Genomic DNA, 21,997 nt, shown 5'->3' with positions numbered 1-21,997 from the left:
ATTGCTTTTTGTCAAGGAGAGCAGCTAACATGCTGCTGTCTCTGACGAAAAGCAATATGCTTTCCTACTTTAAAGAGAGAGCAGGAAACCTGCTCTCTCTTTCAAATAGGAAAGCAGTGTGCTATGGTAGGACGGGAGCCGCGAGGCTCCCGCCCTACCATACCAAACAGTAGTGTCCCGGGGGTAGGCACCCCGGGACACTGCAGGAGCCGGCCGTGGGGGTGGCGGTCCCCAGGGCCATCAAAGGCTCCAGAAGGGGGTCACATGGCCCCCTCCCAATATTGAAAAGCCCCAGGAGTGGTGGTCCCCGGGGCTGCAGAGGGGCCGACAGTCCCCCCGCATACAATTCAAAAAAGCCCCAGGGGGTGATGGTCCCCAGGGCAAAGGGGCCCCTCTGGGCCCCCCAATTTAAAAAAAATGCCCCCGGGATTTTACCCACCCGGGGGCCAATTAAGAAAAAAAGATTTTTTTTTTTCTTTTACACAGCGAACGAGTACCATAGGCGTACCCCGCGATTTAAAAAATATAATATTAATTTGGGGGCCTTGGGGGTCCTTGTAGGACCACCTAAGCAGGCCTAGGGGGTCAGGGTATGTCTACCCTGCCCCCTTTGCGTGTTTTGCATGTTTGTTTTCAGCTTTCTTGTGCCTCAGTTCTACCAAGGCACAAGATGGTTGCCAACACTTACTGGTTTGGAGTGTTGACAGACAGTTCACAGCCAATGAGCATGCAGCTCGTGCTCGTAATGGTGCACTTTACCGCACGCTTAACGTACGCGTACGGTAAGCGCCTCAAGATATATCTATGATTTTACTTTTGATTTTCTCAGAAACTGCTGAACGGATTTACACCATTTAACAATAAGGCTCATCTGCAAACAGAACTCTACCTTTTTGCCAAATTCGGTGTAATTCCGTTCAGCCGTTCAGGCCGTAGCCCTGGCTAAAGGTCCTATGGAAAATTGCATGGGGAAAACACATTTTGGGATCCCCTTTTTTCTCAGCCCCCACTTCATGAATCACCCCTAACCTTTCAGGGAAGGAGCGGAGCAGTCAATTTTCTTGGAGAAATTCACAAAGATTTGTCCGCCGGTGCCAAAGTTATTCCGAATAGAATGTTGCGGATTTCCTATGGAAACTAGTTCCTAACTATAACTACCTACTGGCGACCCCCAGTAGGTAATATATATAACATATTTAAACACAGAAAAACACAGTCACTGGATTATGTCATCAGTGATGTCATCAGTAATGTCATTTGAGATGTCATCAGTGATGTCACTGACCATGTCATGAATGATGTAATATGTGAGGTCATCAGCAGTTCATTGCAGTGGTGCGAGTTATAGTTAGCTGAACAAACAATAACTGCCACATTTCTCTGTTTTTATTCCGATTGAAATGTCCAACTAGCTATAACGTCCCTGAAACCTTTTTTTTGTCGGTGACTACATATATACTAGGCCAGGATGGTAAATTCCGTTCCGCTTGCGGAATTTGGGTAATTTCAAGTACGGCGGAGAACGCAAAATTTCCCAAAATTCTGCGTTCCACTACGTCGTGAAATTTTCGCTTGTTTGCGCTCTCAAAATGCGTGTTCGCAAGATATTTCCCCCCGAGCATGCAAACAGCGATTGCGAACAGTAAAAAAGCATCACGAACAAGCAATTAGGCGTGTTCACAGAATTTCTGCTTGTTTGCAGAGATGTTTTACTGTTTCGCAGAGATTTGCGTAACGCGATTACGCAAATTCCACCCACCCCTAATATATTCATACATACATACATACATACATACATATTTACATGCATACATACATACATAATATATACAGACATAATATATCAGCACACTTGAGTATGCAAAGCCCCCATATTGTCACTGTTTCTAATGAATAGTTTTCTACATTGCTTTATGCCACAGTATTACAACCTCTAAACACTCTAATGTCCACCCCTGATTGGAAGTCATGTCAGAAGAACAATGCCTTCATGGGCGATTAGTCCCAGCGCTTCTGGGGAGACACCGCCGATGGTCTCGCAGGCAGAAACAAGATTACTGCTGGCCTGTTTCCCTGGCTGCTTTGGCAGCAGCCCTGCTCCAACATCCTCATTGCTCAATTAAAGGAATTAATAATATTCCACTGAAACCAGGCCTTGTGATGTACCAACAATGCCCTTATCTAGATGGTGTGTGCATGGGGACATGTTATTTCTGAACAATCAGTGTGTGTGTAACCAGCACAGTGTCAACACAGCTTTGAGCATCAATGCCACCTGAGCGCCCACTCATGGACCGCCACACTCGCTGTATCTTTATCCTCAAGGTAGAGATGTTAAACAGCCTTCAGATGACGTGTGCACATACCCTACCTATCTGTTTCAGCTGCCTTCACCTGGACAGATAGAAGGGCACTGACTTAACACAGCAGACTACACCACAGGCCTCCTCAGTGTAGGGCCACCCAGGGGCTACTTACCCCATCTGTACCTACTTTTGTTCCAAACAACCCCTACCCATCAATGGAACATTTGCATTGGCCACCCTGGGGCCTACTGACCCCAACTTTGTGTCCTAAGAACTTCTACACACAATCTTGCCTTTCTGGTCAATTTTATCGCACATACACTTACTTTTATTCTCTCGTCTTTCTTCCACACCAGCTCACAGCAGCAGTGATTCTCATGGTCTCGTGGATCTGACACCCCCAACTACAAATACAAGTGTTGAAAGATACGTTTTCAAACTTGCACTGTCGAAAGCAGTGCTGCATTTGAAAGTGCAGGTACATTGACTACAGACCTTGCTGGTGTCTCTGGACATTTGCATAACTGTATATTTAAATCAATGCAGTAATAACTCCCAAAATACCCTTTTTGACATGAAGGTATTACAATGTTTTGGAATCATTTAGAAATTGGTGGATTTTGTGTTCATTTGTTTACATTTTATAAGTTTTGAAGATTGTCACTTATACAGAATACAACATTTAGGGTTAATTGGTGCAGAAAAATCAACTCATACTACGGGAGGACTCACACCAGCTCCCCTCTTAAAAGGTGTTTAGAAGAATGCTTGGAACCCCCATGTGATACCTGCTACCAATGTTGGGAGAATCCTATCTTCTGATCAACATCCTCCTAGAACACTGGGATTTGATTCAGATACTCAGCAATCTGTATTTATTTTTGCATCTTTAAAATTAGGAAAGTATTTTTAGTTGACTAAGCAGAGAGAGACCATGAAATGGAATGGCATTAGGTTCCGCCCAGTCAACTTCACGGCTCGCCTTCTGAACATTGAAAGGCGGCTTTGAGATATGCACTCAGGGAAATCACTTTTTTGGCTAACCATCGTCAACGTCAATCTGTCAACAAAGGCCGTAAGCCATGCAAGATCTGCAGTGAGTAAGCACAGACCAGAAAGAAACAGGACGTAGGTCCTGCTCAGAAACATATAAAACACAAGCTCGTCTCGAGGAGTACTGGACATACTTAGACGACTCAACCAGAAGCAGCGGTCCCTGTAACTGCACGTCAGTTTGTGGCAGAAATGGAAGAAGATTTGTCTATTCAAAGTATGCATGAGAAATATTACGACCCAAAGTTTATTCTCGAGACATACTATAAACCCCAGGGCCCATTTCTTGAAGACTTAATCATGCTGCCTCTGAAACAGTTGGAGAAAGCGTTTACCTCATGTGAGTATGCTTCTGTACAAGTGCACAGATTGACTTGAAGTCAGGCATTGTTATCATTAAATGCCCTTCTTTCTGTCCCTTTAATGGAACTTTACTGCTTATCTTCCTGCAAAAGAAACATTTTGCTGCATGAAAACGTTTTATGAGGTGCACTGACGAAAAATGTAAGCTAGCAGGAAGTTTGAAATGTACATTTGGGAGGATCATGCTGAATTGCTAAACAGGGTGCAAACTTTGATGGTTAGTATTAGTTTTTGATGGTAATGAATACATTGTTTGCTGATATTCTTTTCTGGTGGAAGGCTTTGCATTATATTTCATCTGTCAAATCAAGCATTGGTGGAATTGGAGACACATGTTCCAAGGTCTGGATGGCGTATCAAAGGGAAACAGAAGGTCTCACTGAAGCATCAATGGGTGCCCATTCAGGAGCACGGGTTAAAATATAAAGAAAAGAAAAAAAATCATTGAGGCACAGGCTGTGTGCAAAACAAAGGCCCATATTTATTACTTTTCCACACCACACAGCAAACCACCTTGCTGCGCTACATTGCGTGAAAGGGCAGGAATGCAAAGTATTTAACATTATACAGCACATTACTATCCTTTTCTAGCACTGGCGCACTTTTGGCTGCCTAGCGCAGGCACCCTTGCATCATGGTGCAAGTGTGCCTGTATTGTAGGCAGGATCGTTATTGTGCAGGAAGGGAGAATGCACCACACGTAGAAAGAGGAACAAAACAAGGAGAAATAAAGATATTTATCCTCATTATGCCTCACCTGAGAAGGAGCAGAATTTTGACGCATTGCCAGGTCTACCACCAATATCTGTGAATGTGTCAAAATCCATAGGTGGGTGAGTGGGAACACCCACGCTCCACCCACGCTCCACCCACACTCCACCCATGCTCCACCCACGCTCCACCCATGCTCCACCCACGCTCCACCCACGAACACATCCAGTGGGCAGAGGAGCAGCGGTTTTTGCTGCCTTGCTTTACTCCAGATTTATAAAGCCGTGCAGCACCATGCACGGTGGCATTGCATAGCTCGATAAATCTCACTTAGATTTTGCATCACCCTTGCGCCCCTTTGGGTGGCTCAAGTATGATGCAAAACCTTGCTTAGCCTTGCCCAAAGAATGTCAAAAAGGCATATAACAATCCATAAAATAAGATGTAGCACATCAGAAATAAGTATGCAGAACGGTTTCCATAACATGTCTTTAGCGTCAACACTTAAGGCCCAATTATGAGTCTGGCGGTCCGAGGACTGCAAGACTCATGGTGGTGCGGTGGTGGCGGGCTTCTGATTGCTACATTTCAACCCTAGTGGTCGTGCCACTTTGGGTCCACCAACTCAGCCAAGAGAAATTTATACGGTGGTACCGCCAAGCACATTATTACTTTTATCACTTCCATTTATTTCATGGAGGTCTTTTCTCCATGAAAACAGTGGTTATGAGGAAAAAAATGCTGTGTTGATGCACACGGGAGGCGCAACATGTGCCCCATTGTGTGCATACATAGAAGTTCCATCATGGCATAGACTTTAAAGTACAGGCTGTGCTGCAACTTTCTTCGATGTTCCCAATGTGGTGCCTATTTTATAGGTACCGCCATGGGAACTGCAATGGAAATACCCACCAATGAAAAAAAAAGTCATTATTTGGTGGACGGTCCTCATGTGGGTTTGGCGGTGGGGCGGTCCTGCAGTCACACTGTCCAACCCATAGCTGGGCCCGCACTGTAGCGGATGAATGAATGTCTTGAAGACATTGAGGATGAATTACGAAATCATCATGTAACAGATCTTAATAGTAGTGAATCTCCACAAAATCCCCTATGTCCACTTCCCACCTTCCACCACCCCAACCCTTCTTTCTGACCTCCCTAAAAGTAAAGCACATCTATACAACTAGTGAAGTGGTGCTATACAAAAATAATGTAAAATAACAATATACCAAAAATCGAGCTAAAAGACAAGTCAAAAGTGTAAATATATTGGTCGTATGTGGAGGTTTGATTCAAAGGAAATTCTATCTTTATCTGTAGAATTTTTGGGTGGCAAAATGCCAGGCAACTTCAAGCTGCATCCAACATAAGAAGCAGAACATATGGGCATAAGATTTTAAGAACTGACACACTTTGTAGGGGTGAGAGTAAACACTTGGCAGGTGCATCTGGGCATGAGGCCTTGGATGCTATAAATGGCTTCAATCAGATGGTGTCCCTCTTGTCATTACTTTCGAGGTAAAATCACTTCTTAGCTTAAAGGTGGGACATGGGTCCCAAGTGACACTACATGGCCTTTGACAGGCAACAGTGGAAACGTCTGGACACCGGTGGTTCTATGTACAGGCCCTCTGTTTGAGCTCCAGAAGTGAATCTTGAAAGCAGTCTTCAAGAGTATTCATTTTCAATAGGCACTATACTCCCATAGGCAGTGATACTGCCTCTCAGTCACCAGTAAGGCACAGGCTTTCTTCCTCAGGAGCTTAAAATGCAAGCATGTGTTTATTTCTCTGTCCACCAGGACTCTATAGTTATTAGAATATGGACTTCCGAGCAACAGACAATCCATAAAGAAGAAAAAGATGATAGTATGATAGTCAGCAGTTTCTCTGAGTATTTTTGAGACAATCATTCTCTTCTTCTCCAAAAGTGCTCAGAGGTTTGAGGAAGAAGCTTGAATTTTTATATGGAAATGGGAAATAGTATTATTGTATTGTTTTGTAGTGTATTTTGCAAACATTTACAGAGTTCTTCATATCTAGGAGGAGGCAATTAAGTATGCCTCATTCACGTACATGTCCCTCATCAATGGCTTACAAAAGTCAGCTTTGTCCTTAAAATATGTCAGCTTTGGCTCTACCCTAGGAAACTCCCAAAAATCCTCAATAAACTACAGTAACTTTTTTACAGATTGCTAACTTAGGCATCAAACCTTCAATAGAAATTAAAGTGGAAAAACAAAGAGATTTAGGACCAGATGTATGAAAGCATTTTTCATTCGTAAATGGTGTAAATCGCAGTCACATTACCTAAATTGCAAGTGTAAATAGGGAATTGCAATTTGCGAATCCCTAATGCATATGTAAGAAACTTTTTCTAAATGTAAACATTTAGGAAATGCTAATTACCATCAACTTCAAGTTGATGATAACCATGTGCGAATTATTAACAATGCACAAAAATGCATTTGTCAAAGTGCCATGTTGCGGACACATGCCCCTATGGAATTTGTGCACCCTTGGATTTGCATTCACTAATCTGCGATTACCAAATAGGTAAACACAGATTAGCAAAGGCAATTCCATTTGCCCCTAAGGTCCTTTTGGCCCATAGGAATAAATTGAGTCGTATTACCTAATAGCGAATCGCTATTTACCGAATCACTATTAGGTAATAGTAAAGAGTGGCTAAAATGTTACTAATTCTCACTTACAAAGCATTTTGCAAATTCCAAAATGGCGATTCAGTAAAAATCGCTATTTAGGAATCGTAAAATGCCCGTTTGATACATCTGGCCTTAAGAGATTTAGGGGCATATTGTTTTAGCTTTCATGCAGCACAGTGCAGCAAGTCACCTTGTTGCATTGCGTGATAGGCAGGTAGTCTCTGTTTTTAACAGAATGACCCATTTCTGTCCCTTCCTTGTGCTGGAGCCCTGTAACTGCCTAGTGCTAGCGCAGGCACCCTTGTGCCGTGGTGCAATGGTACCTGCTTTGTAGAAAGGATTGTCTTTGTGAAGGAAGGGACACCTTCCTGCACCAAAACAATCCTCTGAGGCGTTTTCCACTTTCTATGTGTGCTGCAGAATGCAGCAGATGTAGAAAGAGGAAATAAAAAGAGAAATAAACAATTGTTTCCCCGTTACACTTCCCCTGGGGAGATGTAGCATTTTGACCAATTCCCAGGTTAACCAGTGTTGGTAAATCTAGTAGTGGGCAAAAATCCAGGAGTGGATGCATGGAATGCCTCCCTTGGGCAGAGTTACTCTGGATTTATCAAGCCATGCCGGGCCATGCCAGATAGCCTTGGATGGCCTGCAAAATCCGACTTAGGTGTTGTGTCACACTTACACATTCTTTTGCAAGGGTGTTGCAGAACCTTCATAAATATGCCCCACAATGTTTGCCTTTCTTTTGGTCGAACAACTTGAGCTCGCTATATTGTTGTCCAAACCCTGATATGGCCGTAAGGTCTTCTTTATGCATTTCACAAACTCATTTGGGGCCAGATGTACGCCCATAAATAGCATGCGCAAAGGGGACAATATTACAGGGTCATGAACAATTCATATTTAGCGAGTCACAATTTATTTGTAACTTGCTAATTAGGAATTGTAAGTTGCTAGTAGGAAGGGGCGTTCCAAGGGTGTTCCTTCTTAGTAGCGAGTGTCTACCCTATGTAAGAATGTTTTGCGACCACAATTGTCGGTCGCAAAACACTCGCACATTACCACCTTTTTCAAGAGGGTGTTAATGGAGTTGCAAATGAAAAGGGGTCCCCAGGGGACCCCTTCCCCTTTGTAACTGTGTCCAAAAATATTTTTAAGGGCAGGCAGTGGTTCCTGGGACCACTACCAGCCCTTAGAAAATGAAACAAAAATGTTTCATTTTTTCATTTTTTTTAAATGCATCCTGTTTTCTTGAAAAGCAGTGGGAGACATGGAGGTCTGCTGAGCCCAGCCGGCCATCATCCCTGGTAGGTCCAGCCATTCCCAATGGGGTAGCAAATTGTGAGTCGTCCCGACGCAGCCACATCACACCCCACCTGATAGGCCTGCATTGGCTCCCCATCAACAAGAGGATCACCTTCAAACTCCTCGTCCACGCACACAAATCCCTACAGAACACCGGTCCTACATACCTCAACAACCGACTCAGCTTCCACACCCCCACCCGAAGCCTCCGCTCAGCCAACCTCGCCCTCAGAACAGTTGCTCGTATCCGGAAAACCACTGCCGGAACGGACGGGGGATACTCGAGCCACTGTTGAAAAGCACCTCGGTTTTCCCTGCATTGAACTGGAGTGAATTATTCTTCAGCCACCTTGATTTCTCCCGCAGGCAATTGTGTAGGATCTCTATGAAGATAGAGTCCTCTCCTTCCAGGGAGAGGATCATCTGCGTGACATCAGCGTAATTAATGGTTTTGATGCCGAAGCTTTTGATCAGAAGAATAAGTGGCCTTAGGTAAATATTAAAAAGTATTGGGCTAATGGCAGAGCCCTGTGGGACTCCGTGCGTTACCGGGGAGAAAACAGATTGGAAAGGAGGTAGAGATACTGCTTGTTGCCTGTCCAGCAAAAAAGAGTGGAACCAGTGCAGTGCCGTATCCCTCACTTCTGCCTCCCATAGGCGTCTCAGTAAGATCTTGTGATTCACCGTGTCAAAGGCGGCAGACATATCGAGCAGTATCAAAAATGATGCCTGACTTCTGTCTGCTTGCCTTTGAAGTTCGTTCATGGCGATAATAAGGGCAGTTTCGGTTCCATGAGCAGGCCGGAAACCGAATTGGTCCCCATCCAGTAGTAGATGATGTTCCAGGTGGTTGGAAAGGGTGTTACTGACCACCCGTTCCACTATCTTGGCAGGGAACGGCAACAGTGAGATGGGCCTGTAACTTTTTGAGCAGTCCGGGTCCAGGGAAGGTTTCTTCAGCAAAGGGGAGACTAGCGCTCGTTTCCAGTGGGCAGGAACAGTGCCGGTCAGCAAGGATTGCTGACAGATTAGATGGAGCGGGGGTAAGAGTTCTGCTTCAAATTCTTTCCAGATTTTAGGGGGTACTGGGTCCAGTGGACACCCAGACATGATCCCTCTAGCTACCTTAGTGAAGAGTTCGAGAGTAAGCGGTGGCCACCTGCAAAGGAATTCTTCTGGAGGCACAGCTAAGTTAGGTGCTTGATTCTCCAGAGTAATAGTGTTCAAGGAAAGGAGATTTCCAGCAGTCAAAGGAGTGTCCAGATCTTTAATGATAAGTTCAATTTTCTCCTTGAAGAATATGGCCAGGTTTTTACAGAGGTCTTGGGATGGGACGATCGCATTTTTACAAGACTCCGGGTTAGTGACGCTATTTAGGATGCTAAAAATGCTCCTGGAATTGTTGGTAGTATTACAGATCAAGGAGGAGTAGTGATCGGCTTTAGATTTTTGATGAGAGTTTTATACGCGTGGACCTTAGTTTTCCACGTGTCTTTGCAAGTTTTATTATAATCCTGTCTCCACCTTCTCTCTGCTTGTTTACATTCAAGTTTTAGCAGTTTTAGGTCGACGTTGAACCAAGGGCCAGAGTCTTTACCCCTGCAGGTCCGATTTTTGAGGGGGGCAAGGGTGTCGACCACCCTAGAGATACTGGAGACAAGGGAATTGTAATTGTCGTCTGTGCTTTTGTTCACATCAAAAAGTTGGTGCAAATGGAAAATTTCGCCCGAAGGATGTGCGCGTGAGAGCGCCCTCCAGTCTCTGCATTTAATTTCCTTGGTCGGTGCCGGGGCCTTGTAAGGGCCAGTCGTCTTGTGAAGAAAGAATTTAACCAATGAGTGATCAGTCCAATCCATTGGAAGAATTTCTCCCATTACCACCAAGTCAGGTCCTGCAAAGATCAGGTCAAGCAGATGACCTGCTTTGTGAGTGACCTTGGAGGTCAGCTGAGAGAGGCCAGAACTGTCACAGGTAGAGTGGTTTTGACATAGGCAATTTTAAAGTTGCCTCACTACATTTTGGGCCCTTGTATGTCGCGGGTACTTGGGCCTCCCACACAAGTGAGGTCCCATTTTTATCGGGAGACCTGGGGGAACGCTGGCTCATAAGACATTTGTGTGAGCCCAGTGATGCCTGCTTTTCCACTCAAATATGTGTGAAAAAACTGATTTTTTAAGCTAAAAGTGAGGTTTGCAAGGGATTCTGGGTAAGGGAACTGTGGGGGATCCACGCAAGCCATACCTCCTTGGAAGCCCCCGGGTGTCTACCTTTCAGAAATGTGTGGGTTTGGTAGGGTTCCGTAGATGGCTGTCGAGCACGGAGCCAAAAACGCAGGTGACCTCCCTAGCAAAAGCAGGTGGTTTTGACATAGGCAATTTTGAAGTCGCCTCACTACGTTTTGGGCCTTTGCCTTTGTGGATACACACAGAATCCAGAACTTTCCACCACAGAAATGTGGGGAAGATTTTTTTTGTTTGTCAAGTTTTTACGTTTGCAAGGGATTCTGGGTAACAGAACCTGGTGGGAGGCAATCAAGTCACCCCATCCTAGATTCCCCTGGGTGTCTAGTTTTCAAAAATGTATAGGTTTGCTAGGTTTCCCTAGGTGCCGGCAGAGCTAGGGTTAAAAAACTACAGCTAGGCACTTTGCCAAATGAAGGTCATTTTTCACTGGGAAATTGAGGTGTGACCTCATTGCGTTTTGCGCCGTTTACTGTCGCAGGCACTAGGCCGACCCACACAAGTGGGGTAACATTTGTCTTGGAAGACTTTGGGGAACGCAGGGTGGAAGGAAATTTGTGAATACACACAGATTCCAGAACTTTCCATCACAGAAATGTGTAGAAAATGTGTTTTTTTTGTCAATTATTTAGGTGTGCAAGGGATTCTGGGTAACAAAACCTGGTGGGAGGCAGTCAAGTCACCCCATCTTCGATTCCCCTGGGTGTCTAGTATTTAAAAATGTATAGGTTTTCTAGCTTTCCCTAGGTGCCGGCAGAGCTAGGGTTCAACAACTTCAGCTAGGCACTTTGCCAAATAAAGGTCATTTTTTACTGCAAAATTGAGGTGTGACCACGTTGCATTTTGTGCCGTTTCTTGTCGCAGGCATTAGGCCGACCCACACAAGTGGGGTACCATTTTTCTTGGAAGACTTTAGGGAATGCAGAGTGGAAGAAAATGTGTGGATCCCCACGGATTCCAGAACTTTCAACCACAGAAATGTGGAGAAAATGGGTTTTTTGTCATTTTTTTAGGTTTGCAAGAGAATCTGGGTAACAGAACCTGGAGGGAGGCAGTCAAGTCACCCCATCCTAGATTTCCCTGGGTGTCTAGTTTTCAAAAATGTATAGGTTTGCTAGGTTTCCCTAGGTGCCAGCAGAGCTAGGGTTCAACAACTACATCTAGGCACTTTGCCAAATAAAGGTAATTTTTCACTGCAAAATTGAGGTGTGACCACGTTGCGTTTTGCGCCGTTTCTTGTCGCAGGCACTAGGCCGTCCCACACAAGTGGGGTAACATTTTTCTTGGAAGACTTTGGGGAACTCAGGGTAGAAGGACATTTGTGGATACTCGCAGATTCCAGAACTTTCCATCACAGAAATGTGGGGAAGATTTGTTTTGTTTGTCAATTTTTTAAGTTTGCAAGGGATTCTGGGTAACATAACCTGGTAGGAGGCAATAAAGTCAACCCATCCTGGATTCCCTTGGGTATCTAGTTTTAAAAAATGTATAGGTTTGCTAGGTTTCCTTAGGTGCCGGCAGAGCTAGGGTTCAAAAACTACAGCTAGGCACTTTGCCAAATAAAGGTCAATTTTTACTGCGAAATTGAGGTGTGACCATATTTATTATTTATTTATTTATTTATTTATTTTTAATATTTATAAAGCGCTACTATTACCCGTAGGCGTCTTTGCGCTGATAAACCAGTTATTTGAGACTGACTCTGAGCGTGGAGTGATTATTGAGTGAACAGCCAGGTTTTCAACAGTTTACGGAATTGAAGAAGAGTGGGGCTTTATCTGATGTTAAGTGGCAGGGTGTTCCATAGCTTGGGGGCAGCCACCAAGAAACGCCGATCGCCCCAGGTGACAGTTTTAGTGCAGGGAGTGGCTAGTTGATTGAGGGTGGCCGACCTTAAGGCCCAGGAGGGTTTGTGTAATTGTAATTGATCTTTTAGAAACTGGGGTCCTTGATTGTTGAGTGCTTTGAATACAATACAGAGGGATTTGAATTGGATTCTTTTCTGCACAGTGAGCCAGTGAAAGTCCTTTATGTTGTTGGAGATAGATTCAAATTTAGTTTTGCCAGCGAGCAGGCGAGCTGCCGCATTTTGGAAAGTCTGCAGTTTGGCGATGACTCTGGATTGAGCGTTAAGGAAAAGACCATTGCAATAATCCAGGGCGGACAGGACAAGAGAGGTGACCAGTGTCTTGATGGCTGAATCAGGAAGTAAAGGGCGTATTTTCCTGATCATCTTGAGTTTCAGGTGTGCTGAGGACACCGTTTTGTTGGCATGGTCCATAAAATTTAGGGCATCATCAAAGATGATGCCAAGGTTCCTGACTTTGGCGGTAGGAGTAGGAGGGGTGCCAAAGGTCTCTGGCCACCAGCTTGAGGGCCAGGCTGGCAGGAGTGTTCCAAAAATGAGTACCTCGGTTTTCTCAGAATTCAACTTTAAACAGTTGGTGGACATCCAATCTCCTATGTCTAAGAGCCCTTTCTTAAATTTTTCGGCCACTTGATCTCCATCCCCTTTGATTGCCAACACTAGTTGGGTGTCATCGGCGTAGGAGGTTAGGCTCATCCCGTGTGCTTTGATGGTTTTAGCAAGGTCCGACACATAGATATTAAACAGTGTCGGACTCAGGGATGAGCCTTGAGGAACGCCGCATGGAGCTGAGAGTTGGGCCGATTGAAAGGGTCCTAGGATGACAGCCTGCGTTCTTTTGGCAAGAAAGGACCCAATTAAGTTTTTGGCGGTGTGGCAAATGCCAAATCCCTCGACACGGTCGTCCAAGATGGTGTGGTCGACCGTGTCGAAGGCTGCTGAAAAGTCTAGCAGAACTAGAATGGCTGTGCCTCCTTGGTCCCTAATTACCCTGATGTCATCAGCAGCCTTAATCAGGGCTGTCTCTGTCCCATGGAATTTCCTAAATCCGAATTGCGTATTGTCCAGGAGATGATGTTTTTCGATAAATTCGGAAATCTGGGAATTCATATTCCCAGATATTGTGTTTTGCGCTGTTTCCTGTCGCAGGCACTAGGCCGAACCACACAAGTGGGGTACCATTTTTCTTGAAAGACTTTGGGGAACGCAGGGTGGAAGGCAATTTGTGAATACACACAGATTCCAGAACTTTCCACCACAGAAATGTGGAGAAAATGTGGGTTTTTTTGTCAATTATTTAGGTTTGCAAGGGATTCTGGGTAACAAAACCTGGTGGGAGGCCGTCAAGTCACCCCTTTTTCGATTCCCCTGGGTGTCTAGATTTCAAAGATGTATAGGTTTGCTAGGTTTCCCTAGATGCCGGCAGAGCTAGGGTTAAAAAACTACAGCTAGGCACTTTGCCAAATAAAGGTAATTTTTCACTGCGAAATTGAGGTGTCACCACTTTGCGTTTTGCCCCGTTTTCTGTCGCAGGCACTAGGCCGACCCACACAAGTGGAGTACCATTTTTCTTAGAAGACTTTGGGGAACGCAGGGTGAAAGGAAATTTGTGAATACACACAGATTCCAGAACTTTCCACCACACAAATGTGGGTGAAAAATGTGTTTTTTGTCAATTATTTAGGTTTGCAAGGGATTCTGGGTAACAAAACCTGGTGGGAGGCAGTCAAGTCACCCTATCCTCGATTCCCCTCGGTGTCTAGTTTTTAAAATTGTATAGGTTTTCTAGGTTTCCCTAGGTGCGGGCAGAGCTGGGGTTAAAAAACTACAGCTAGGTACTTTTGCACAAAAAAGGTCATTTTTCACTGCAAAATTGAGGTGTGACCACATTGTGTTTTGTGCCGTTTCCTGTCGAAGGTACTAGACCGACCCACACTAGTGGTGTACCATTTTTCTTGGAAGACTTTGAGGAAATCAGGCTGAAAGGATATTAGTGGATTCCCGCAGATTCCAGAACTTTCCACCACAGAAATGTGGAGAAAATGTGTTTTTTTGGTCAATTTTTTAGGTTTGCAAGGGATTCTGGGTAACATAACCTGGTGGGAGGCAGTCAAGTCATCTCATCCTAGATTCCCCTGGGTGTCTAGTTATCACAAATGTATAGGTTTGCTAGGTTTCCCTAGGGGCAGGCAGAGCTAGGGTTAAAAAACTACAGCTAGGCACTTTGCCAAAAAAGGGTAATTTTTCACTGCAAAATTGAGGTTTGACCATGTTGCGTTTTGTGCTGTTTCCTGTCAGAGGTACTATGCCGACCCACACAAGGGGGGTACTATTTTTCTCGGTAGACTTTGGGGAACACAGGGTAGTAGGAAATGTGTGGATACACGCAGATTCCAGAACTTTCCACCACAGAAATGTGGGGAAGATTATTTCTGTTTGTCAATTTTTTAAGTTTGCAAGGTAGTCTGGGTAACAGAACCTGGTGGGAGGCAATCATGTCACCCCATCCTGGATTCCCCTGGGTATCTAGTTTTCAAAAATATATAGGTTTGCTAGGTTTCCCTAAGTGCCGGCAGAACTAGGGTTCAAAAACTACAGCTAGTCACTTTGCCAAATAAAGGTCAATTTTCACTGCGAAATTGAGGTGTGACTAAGGAGGGGTATAAAACCCGTTTCAAGGGCGAATTCACGAAATCGCGGTAAAATCCGCGAATCAGCGCGGACGAATTTTCAGCCAAGCAAGGGTTACAGCAGCAGGTGCAAAAGTTGAACCTAATTTCTTTGTAACCTTTTACAAAAGGGTTACAAACAAATTACCTTCAACTTGGACACCTGCTGCTAATTTCTTCCTGGCGCCTCGTTGCCTACTTGCAACTATTCTCTGACCCTGCTTCAAGGGTCAGAGCAGGGTCAGAGAATAGTTGCAAGTAGGCAACGAGGCACCTGTCCAAGGAATTAAACCTCATCAGGAAGCACTTACAGATATAAAAAACAGGAAGAAGGGAGAGGATGGCAAATACACCCATTTTGAGTTGTCAGGAGGGGTTAAACTAAAAGAGACCTTTACAGCACTATTTTCATATGCATTTTGCTAAAAATAAAAAGCTGTATGTTCTGTAGGGGCAACTCATGAATCTGGCCCTTCATAGATCCGGCCTCTCTTTCTTTCTCTCGTTCTCTCTATCCCTCTCTCTTTCCCTCTCTTTCTCTCTCTTTCAATCTATCTATCTATCTATCTATCTATCTATCTATCTATCTATCTATCTATCTATCTATCTATCTATCTATCTATCTATCTATCTATCTCTCTCTCCTCTCCCATAAACGACTGCATGAGTAACTTTGCTATGCAAGCGGCTCGCGAAGACGCAAAAAGCCCAGCGAACTCGCAAAAAACCTTGCGAACACGCAAAAAACCCCAGAAAAACGCAAAAAACAAAAATCCGCAAATTCGCACAAATTCGCGAATTTTGCGGATCGTGAATTGGCAAATCTGCAAATTTGTGGATCACGAATTCGCAAAATTCGCCCATGCTTAGGTGTGACCACATTGTGTTTTGCGCCGTTTCCTGTCGCAGGCACTAGGTCGACCCACACAAGTGGGGTACCATTTTTCTTGGAAGACTTTGGGGAACGCAGGGTGGAAGGAAATTTGTGAATACACACAGATTTCAGAACTTTCCACCACAGAAATGTGGTAAAAATGTGTTTTTTTGTCAAATATTTAAGTTTGCAAGGGATTCTGGGTAACAAAACCTGGTGGGAGGCAGTTGTGTCACCCCATCCTCGATTTCCCTGGGTGTCTAGTTTTTAAAAATGTATAGGTTTGCTAGGTTTCCCTAGATTTCGGCAGAGCTAGGGTTCCAAAACTACAGCTAGGCACTTTGCCAAATAAAGGTAATTTTTCACTGCAAAATTGAGGTGTGACCATGTTGCGTTTTGCGCCATTTCCTGTCGCAGGCACTAGGCCGACCCACACAAGTGGGGTACCATTTTTCTTGAAAGACTTTGGGGAATACAGGGTGGAAGGACATTTGTGGATTCCCGCAGATTCCAGAACTTTCCACCACAGAAATGTGGAGAAAATGTGTTTTTTGTCATTTATTTAGGTTCCCAAGAGATTCTGTCTGGGTAACATAACCTGGTGGGAGGCAGTCAAGTCACCCCATCCTAGAGTTCCCTGGGTGTCTAGTTTTCAAAAATGTATAGGTTTCCTGGTTTCCCTGGGTGGCAGCAGAGCTAGCGTTAAAAAACTACAGCTAGGCACTTTGGCAAAAGAAGGTCATTTTTCGCAATTGAGGTGTGACCACGTTGTGTTTTGCGCCGTTTCCTGTCGAAGGTAATAGGCCGACCCACACTAGTGGGGTACCATTTTTCTCTGAAGACTTTGGGGAATGCAGGGTAGAAGGAACTTTGTGGATACAAGCAGATTCCAGAACTTTCCACCAGAGCAATGTGAAGAAAATGTGTTTTTTGGTCAATTGTTTAGGTTTGCAAGGGATTCTGGGTAACATAACCTGGTGGGAGGCAGTAAAGTCACCCCATCCTGGATTCCCCTGGGTGTCTAGTTATCAAAAATGTATAGGTTTGCTAGGTTTGCCTAAGTGCAGGCAGAGCTAGGTTTAAAAAACTACAGCTAGGCACTTTGCCAAAAAAAGTGTAATTTTTTACTGCGAAATTGAGGTGTGACCATGTTGCGTTTTGCGCCGTTTCCTGTCGCAGGCACTAGGCCGACCCACACAAGGGGGGTACTATTTTTCTTGGAAGACTTTGAGGAATAAAGGGTGGAAAGAAATATGTGGATACATGCAGATTCAAGAACTTTCCACCACAGAAATGTGGAGAAAATTTGTTTTTTTGGACAATTTTTTAGGTTTGCAAGGGATTATGGGCAACAAAACATGGTGGGAGGCAGTCAATTCACCTCATCCTAGATTCCCCTGTGTGTCTAGTTTTTAAAAATGTATAGGTTTGCTAAGTTTCCCTAGGTGCCGGCAGAGCTAGGGTTCAAAAACTACAGCTAGGCACTTTGCCAAAAAAGGATCATTTTTCACTCTGAAATTGAGTTGTGACCACGTTGCGTTTTGTGCCGTTTCCAGTCGCAGGCACTAGGCCTACCCACACAAGTGGGGTACCATTTTTCTCGGTAGACTGTTGGGAATGTAGAGTGGAAGGACATTTGTGGATACACGCAGATTCCAAAGCTTTCCACCACAAAAATTCGGAAAAAAATTGTTTTTTTTGGCAATTTCCTAGGTTTGTAAGGGATTCTGGGTAACAGAACCTGTTGGGTGGCAGTCAAGTCAACCTATCCTGGATTCCCCTGGGAGTCTATTGTTTAAAAATATATAGGTTTTCTAGGTTTCTCTAGGTGCCCGCAGAGCTAGGGTTCAAAAACTACAGCTAGGCACTTTGCCAAAAAAAGGGTCATTTTTCACTGCGAAATTGAGGTGTGACCACGTTGCGTTTTGCGCCGTTTCCTGTCGCTGACACTAAGCCGACCCACACAAGGGGGGTAATATTTTTTTCGGCAGACTTTGGGGAACACAGGGTGGAAGGAAATATGTGGATACATGTAGATTCCAGAACTTTCCACCACAGAAATGTGGAGAAAATTTGTATTTTTTGGACGATTTTTTAGGTTTGCAAGGGATTATGGGTAACATAACATGGTGGGAGGCAGTCAAGTCACCCCATCCTGGATTCCGCTGGGAGTCTAGTGTTTAAAAATGTATAGGTTTGCTAGGTTTCCTTAGGTGCCGACAGAGCTAGGGCTAAAAAACTACAGCTAGGCACTTTGCCAAAAAGGGGTCATTTTTTACTGCAAAATGGAGGTGTGACCACGTTGGGCTTTGTGCCGTTTCCTGTCGAAGGTACTTGGCCGACCCACACTAGTGGGGTACCATTTTTCTCTGAAGACTTTGGGGAATGCAGGGTAGAAGGAACTTTGTGGATACAAGCAGATTCCAGAACTTCCCACCACAGAAATGTGGAGAAAATGTGTTTTTTTTTGTCAATTTTTTAGGTTTGCGAAGGAATTCTGGGTAACATAACCTGGTGGGAGGCCGTCAAGTCACCCGATCCAGGATTCCCCAGGGTGTCTAGTTATAAAAATGTATAGGTTTGCAAGATTTTTCTAGGTGCAGGCAGAGCTAGGGTTAAAAAACTACAGCTAGGCACTTTGCCAAAAAAGGCTAATTTTTCACTGCGAAATTGAGGTGCGACCACTTTGCGTTTTGCGCCGTTTCCTGTCGCAGGCACTAGGCTGACCCACACAAGGGGGGTACTATTTTTCTCGGCAGACTATGGGGAACACAGGGTGGAAGGAAATATGTGGATACACGCAGATTCCAGAACTTTCCACCACAGAAATGTGGAGAAAATGTGTATTTTTGGACGATTTTTTTGGTTTGCAAGGGATTATGGGTAACATAACATGGTGGGAGGCAGTCAAGTCACCCCATCCTGGATTCCCCTTTGTGTCTAGTTTTGAAAATGTATAGGTTTGCTAGGTTTCCCTTGGTGTCAGCAGAGCTAGTGTTCAAAAACTACAGCTAGGCACTTTGCCAAAAAAGGGTCATTTTTCACTCCGAAATTGAGGTGTGACCACGTTGCGTGTAGCACCGTTTCCAGTCGCAGGCACTAGGCCTACCCACAAAAGTGGGGTACGATTTTTCTCGTAAGACTGTTGGGAATGTAGAGTGGAAGGACATTTGTGGATACACGCAGATTCCAAAACTTTCCACCACAGAAATGTAGAGATAATTTGATTTTTTTTGTCATTTTTTTTAGGTTTGCAAGGGATTCTGGGTAACAGAACCTGTTGGGAGGCAGTCAAGTCACCCCATCCTGGATCCCCCTGGGAGTCTAGTGTTTAAAAATGTATAGGTTTGCTAGATTTCCCTAGGTGCCGACAGAGCTAGGGTTCAAAAACTACAGCTAGGCACTTTGGCAAAAAGGGGCCATTTTTTACTGCAAAATTGAGGTGTGACCACGTTGCGTTTTGCGCCGTTTCCTGTCGCAGGCACTTGGCCGACCCACACAAGGGGGGTAATATTTTTCTCTGCAGACTTTGGGGAACACAGGGTGGAAGGAAATATGTGGATACACGCAGATTCCAGAACTTTCCACCACAGAAATGTGGAGAAAATGTGTATTTTTGGACGATTTTTTAGGTTTGCAAGGGATTATGGGTAACTTAACATGGTGGGAGGCAGTCAAGTCACCCCATCCTGAATTCCGCTGGGAGTCTAGTGTTTAACAATGTATAGGTTTGCTAGGTTTCCTTAGGTGCCAACAGAGCTAGGGTTTAAAAACTACAGCAAGGCACTTTTCCAAAAAGGGGTCATTTTTTACTGCAAAGTTGAGGTGTGACCACGTTGGGCTTTGCGCCGTTTCCTGTCGCAGGCACTAGGCCTACCCACACAAGTGGGGTACCTTTTTTCTTGGAAGACTTTCGGGAACGTGGGGTTGAAGGAAATTTGTGGATCCACTCAGATTCCCGAACTTTCCACCACAGAAATGTGGAGAAAATGTAGTTTTTTTGACAAATTTTTAAGTTTGCACGGGTTTCTGGGTAACAGAATATGGAGGGAGGCATTCAAGTCACCCCATTCTGGATTCCCCTGAGTCATTCGTTTTTAAAAATGTATAGGTTTGCTAGGTTTCCCTAGGTGCCGGCAGAGCTAGGGTTAAAAAATTACAGCTAGACACTTTGCAAAAAAAAAGGCAATTTTTCACTGCGAAATTGAGGTGCAACCACATTGAATTTTGCGCTGTTTCCTTTCGCAGGCACTAGGCTGACCCACACAAGTGAGTTATCATTTTTCTCAGAAGACTTTGGGGAACGTGTGGTGGTTGTACATTTATGGATCCACACAGATTCCAGAACTTTCTACCACAGAAATGTGGGGAAAATGTGTTTATTTGTCATTTTTTTCGGTTTGCAAGGGATTCTGGGTAACATAAGCTGGTGGGAGGCAGTCAAGTCACTGCATACTGGATTCCCCTTGGTATCTAGTTTTCAAAAATGTATAGGTTTGCTAGGGTTTCCCTAGGTGCCGGCAGAGCTAGGGTTCAAAAACTACAGCAAGGCAATCCGCCAAAAAAGGATAATTTTTCACTGCAAGATCGATGGGTAACCACGTTGCGTTTTGCACCGTTTCTTGTCGGGGGCACACGGTCGATCCATACAAGTGAGGTTCCATTTTTATCGGGAGACTTAGGGTAATTCAGATTTGTAAATTAACTTTTATTACCTATTGATTTTTTATGCATTTCTCCCTTCCAAATGAAAGACATTGTGTAAAAAAGAAGTCATTTTGAAAAATGACCAACAATTCTAATGCTAGTATGAGTATTCCCAATTTTGAAAATGTTTAAATATATACTGTTTCTAAACTATATAATTTGTACCCAATTCAGAAATACATAGGTGTCTTTCATACCGATTTTTCCATGTATACATTTTCCCAGAATAAATGCGCTTTACCGGGTACATAATAAAATACCATGCCAAGTTGCTGCTCAGTTTTTGCCTCTGGGTTCATGGGGTTCTTGGTGAACTTACAAGTCATATATATCCCCACAACCAGGAATATCCAGCGGATCTAACGGTATATTGCTTTCAAAGAGCTGTCATAATTACAAGAAGTTACAGGTGAAAACGTTGAGACAAAAGGCTGGTTTTTTTCAACTAATTTTCAATTTTCCAAAATGTTACTGTTAGTTTCTATAAAGAAACCTTCATGGATTTAGACAAATGACCCATTTCTAAATTCAGAATTTTGTCTACTTTTCTAAAATGTATAGATGTCCAGAATCCACTATTGCTTTCATACTCATATTTACCATTAACTGAAAGGAGGTTGAAAGCACTAAAAATAGCAAAAATAGGCTATGTCCCAGAAAAATGCCAAAACTGTGTGAAAAATGTTGATTCTCTGACAAAAGACTGTCAAAACCCTTTTTTGATAACATTTGCAGGGAAAACCCCAGAGGCTTTCATTTGCAGCCCGTTTTTCCCATGTTTCTGAAAAAAACAACAATTCTACTGTACTTTGCTTAATTTCTGGGACCCCTCCGAAGGAATCCACAAACCTTGGGTATCTTTACAATCCCCATGATGCTGGAAGAAAAGGACGCAAAATTGGCGTGGATACCCTATGTGGTCAAAGGGTTACAGGGGTCTAAGCGCGCACTACCCCAAATAGCCAAAAAAAGGCTTAGCACAGTAGGGGAAAAGGCCTAGCAGTGAAGGGGTTAAAGTCCTTGATACCAAGAAGAAGAATATAAGAATAGAGCTGCTGGACGTATTAGAAACATCCATGATGTGATCTATTTAAAGCAGGGCCGGACTGGCTACCGGGCAGTTTAGAAAGCTGCCGAGCTAAGGGCTGATTTCACTGCATTGGGGGCTGATTTCGTTCATTGAGACCTGCGTGTGCTTCGAAATATTTAATGCAAAACGAATTTCGTTTAGCAC

The 21,997-nt window shown here is 44.1% G+C and overlaps 1 protein-coding gene across 1 annotated transcript in view; it reads left to right on the top strand.

The window, feature by feature from the left end:
• The first annotated feature begins 3,485 nt into the window (after positions 1–3,485).
• LOC147718290 (nicotinamide N-methyltransferase-like) overlaps positions 3,486–21,997 on the top strand; it is a 66,456-nt gene continuing 47,944 nt past the window's right edge. Inside the window, exon 1 of the mRNA XM_086918253.1 lies at positions 3,486–3,699. Coding sequence (XP_086774379.1) covers positions 3,552–3,699 — 148 coding nt within the window. The 5' untranslated portion in view covers positions 3,486–3,551. The remainder of the gene's footprint in view (positions 3,700–21,997) is intronic.

The sequence above is a fragment of the Lissotriton vulgaris genome, chromosome 4_1 (genome assembly GCF_964263255.1).
Source record: "Lissotriton vulgaris chromosome 4_1, aLisVul1.2, whole genome shotgun sequence".
NCBI classification, from domain to species: Eukaryota; Metazoa; Chordata; class Amphibia; order Caudata; family Salamandridae; genus Lissotriton; species Lissotriton vulgaris.
This window is presented reverse-complemented; position numbering and strand designations above follow the sequence as displayed.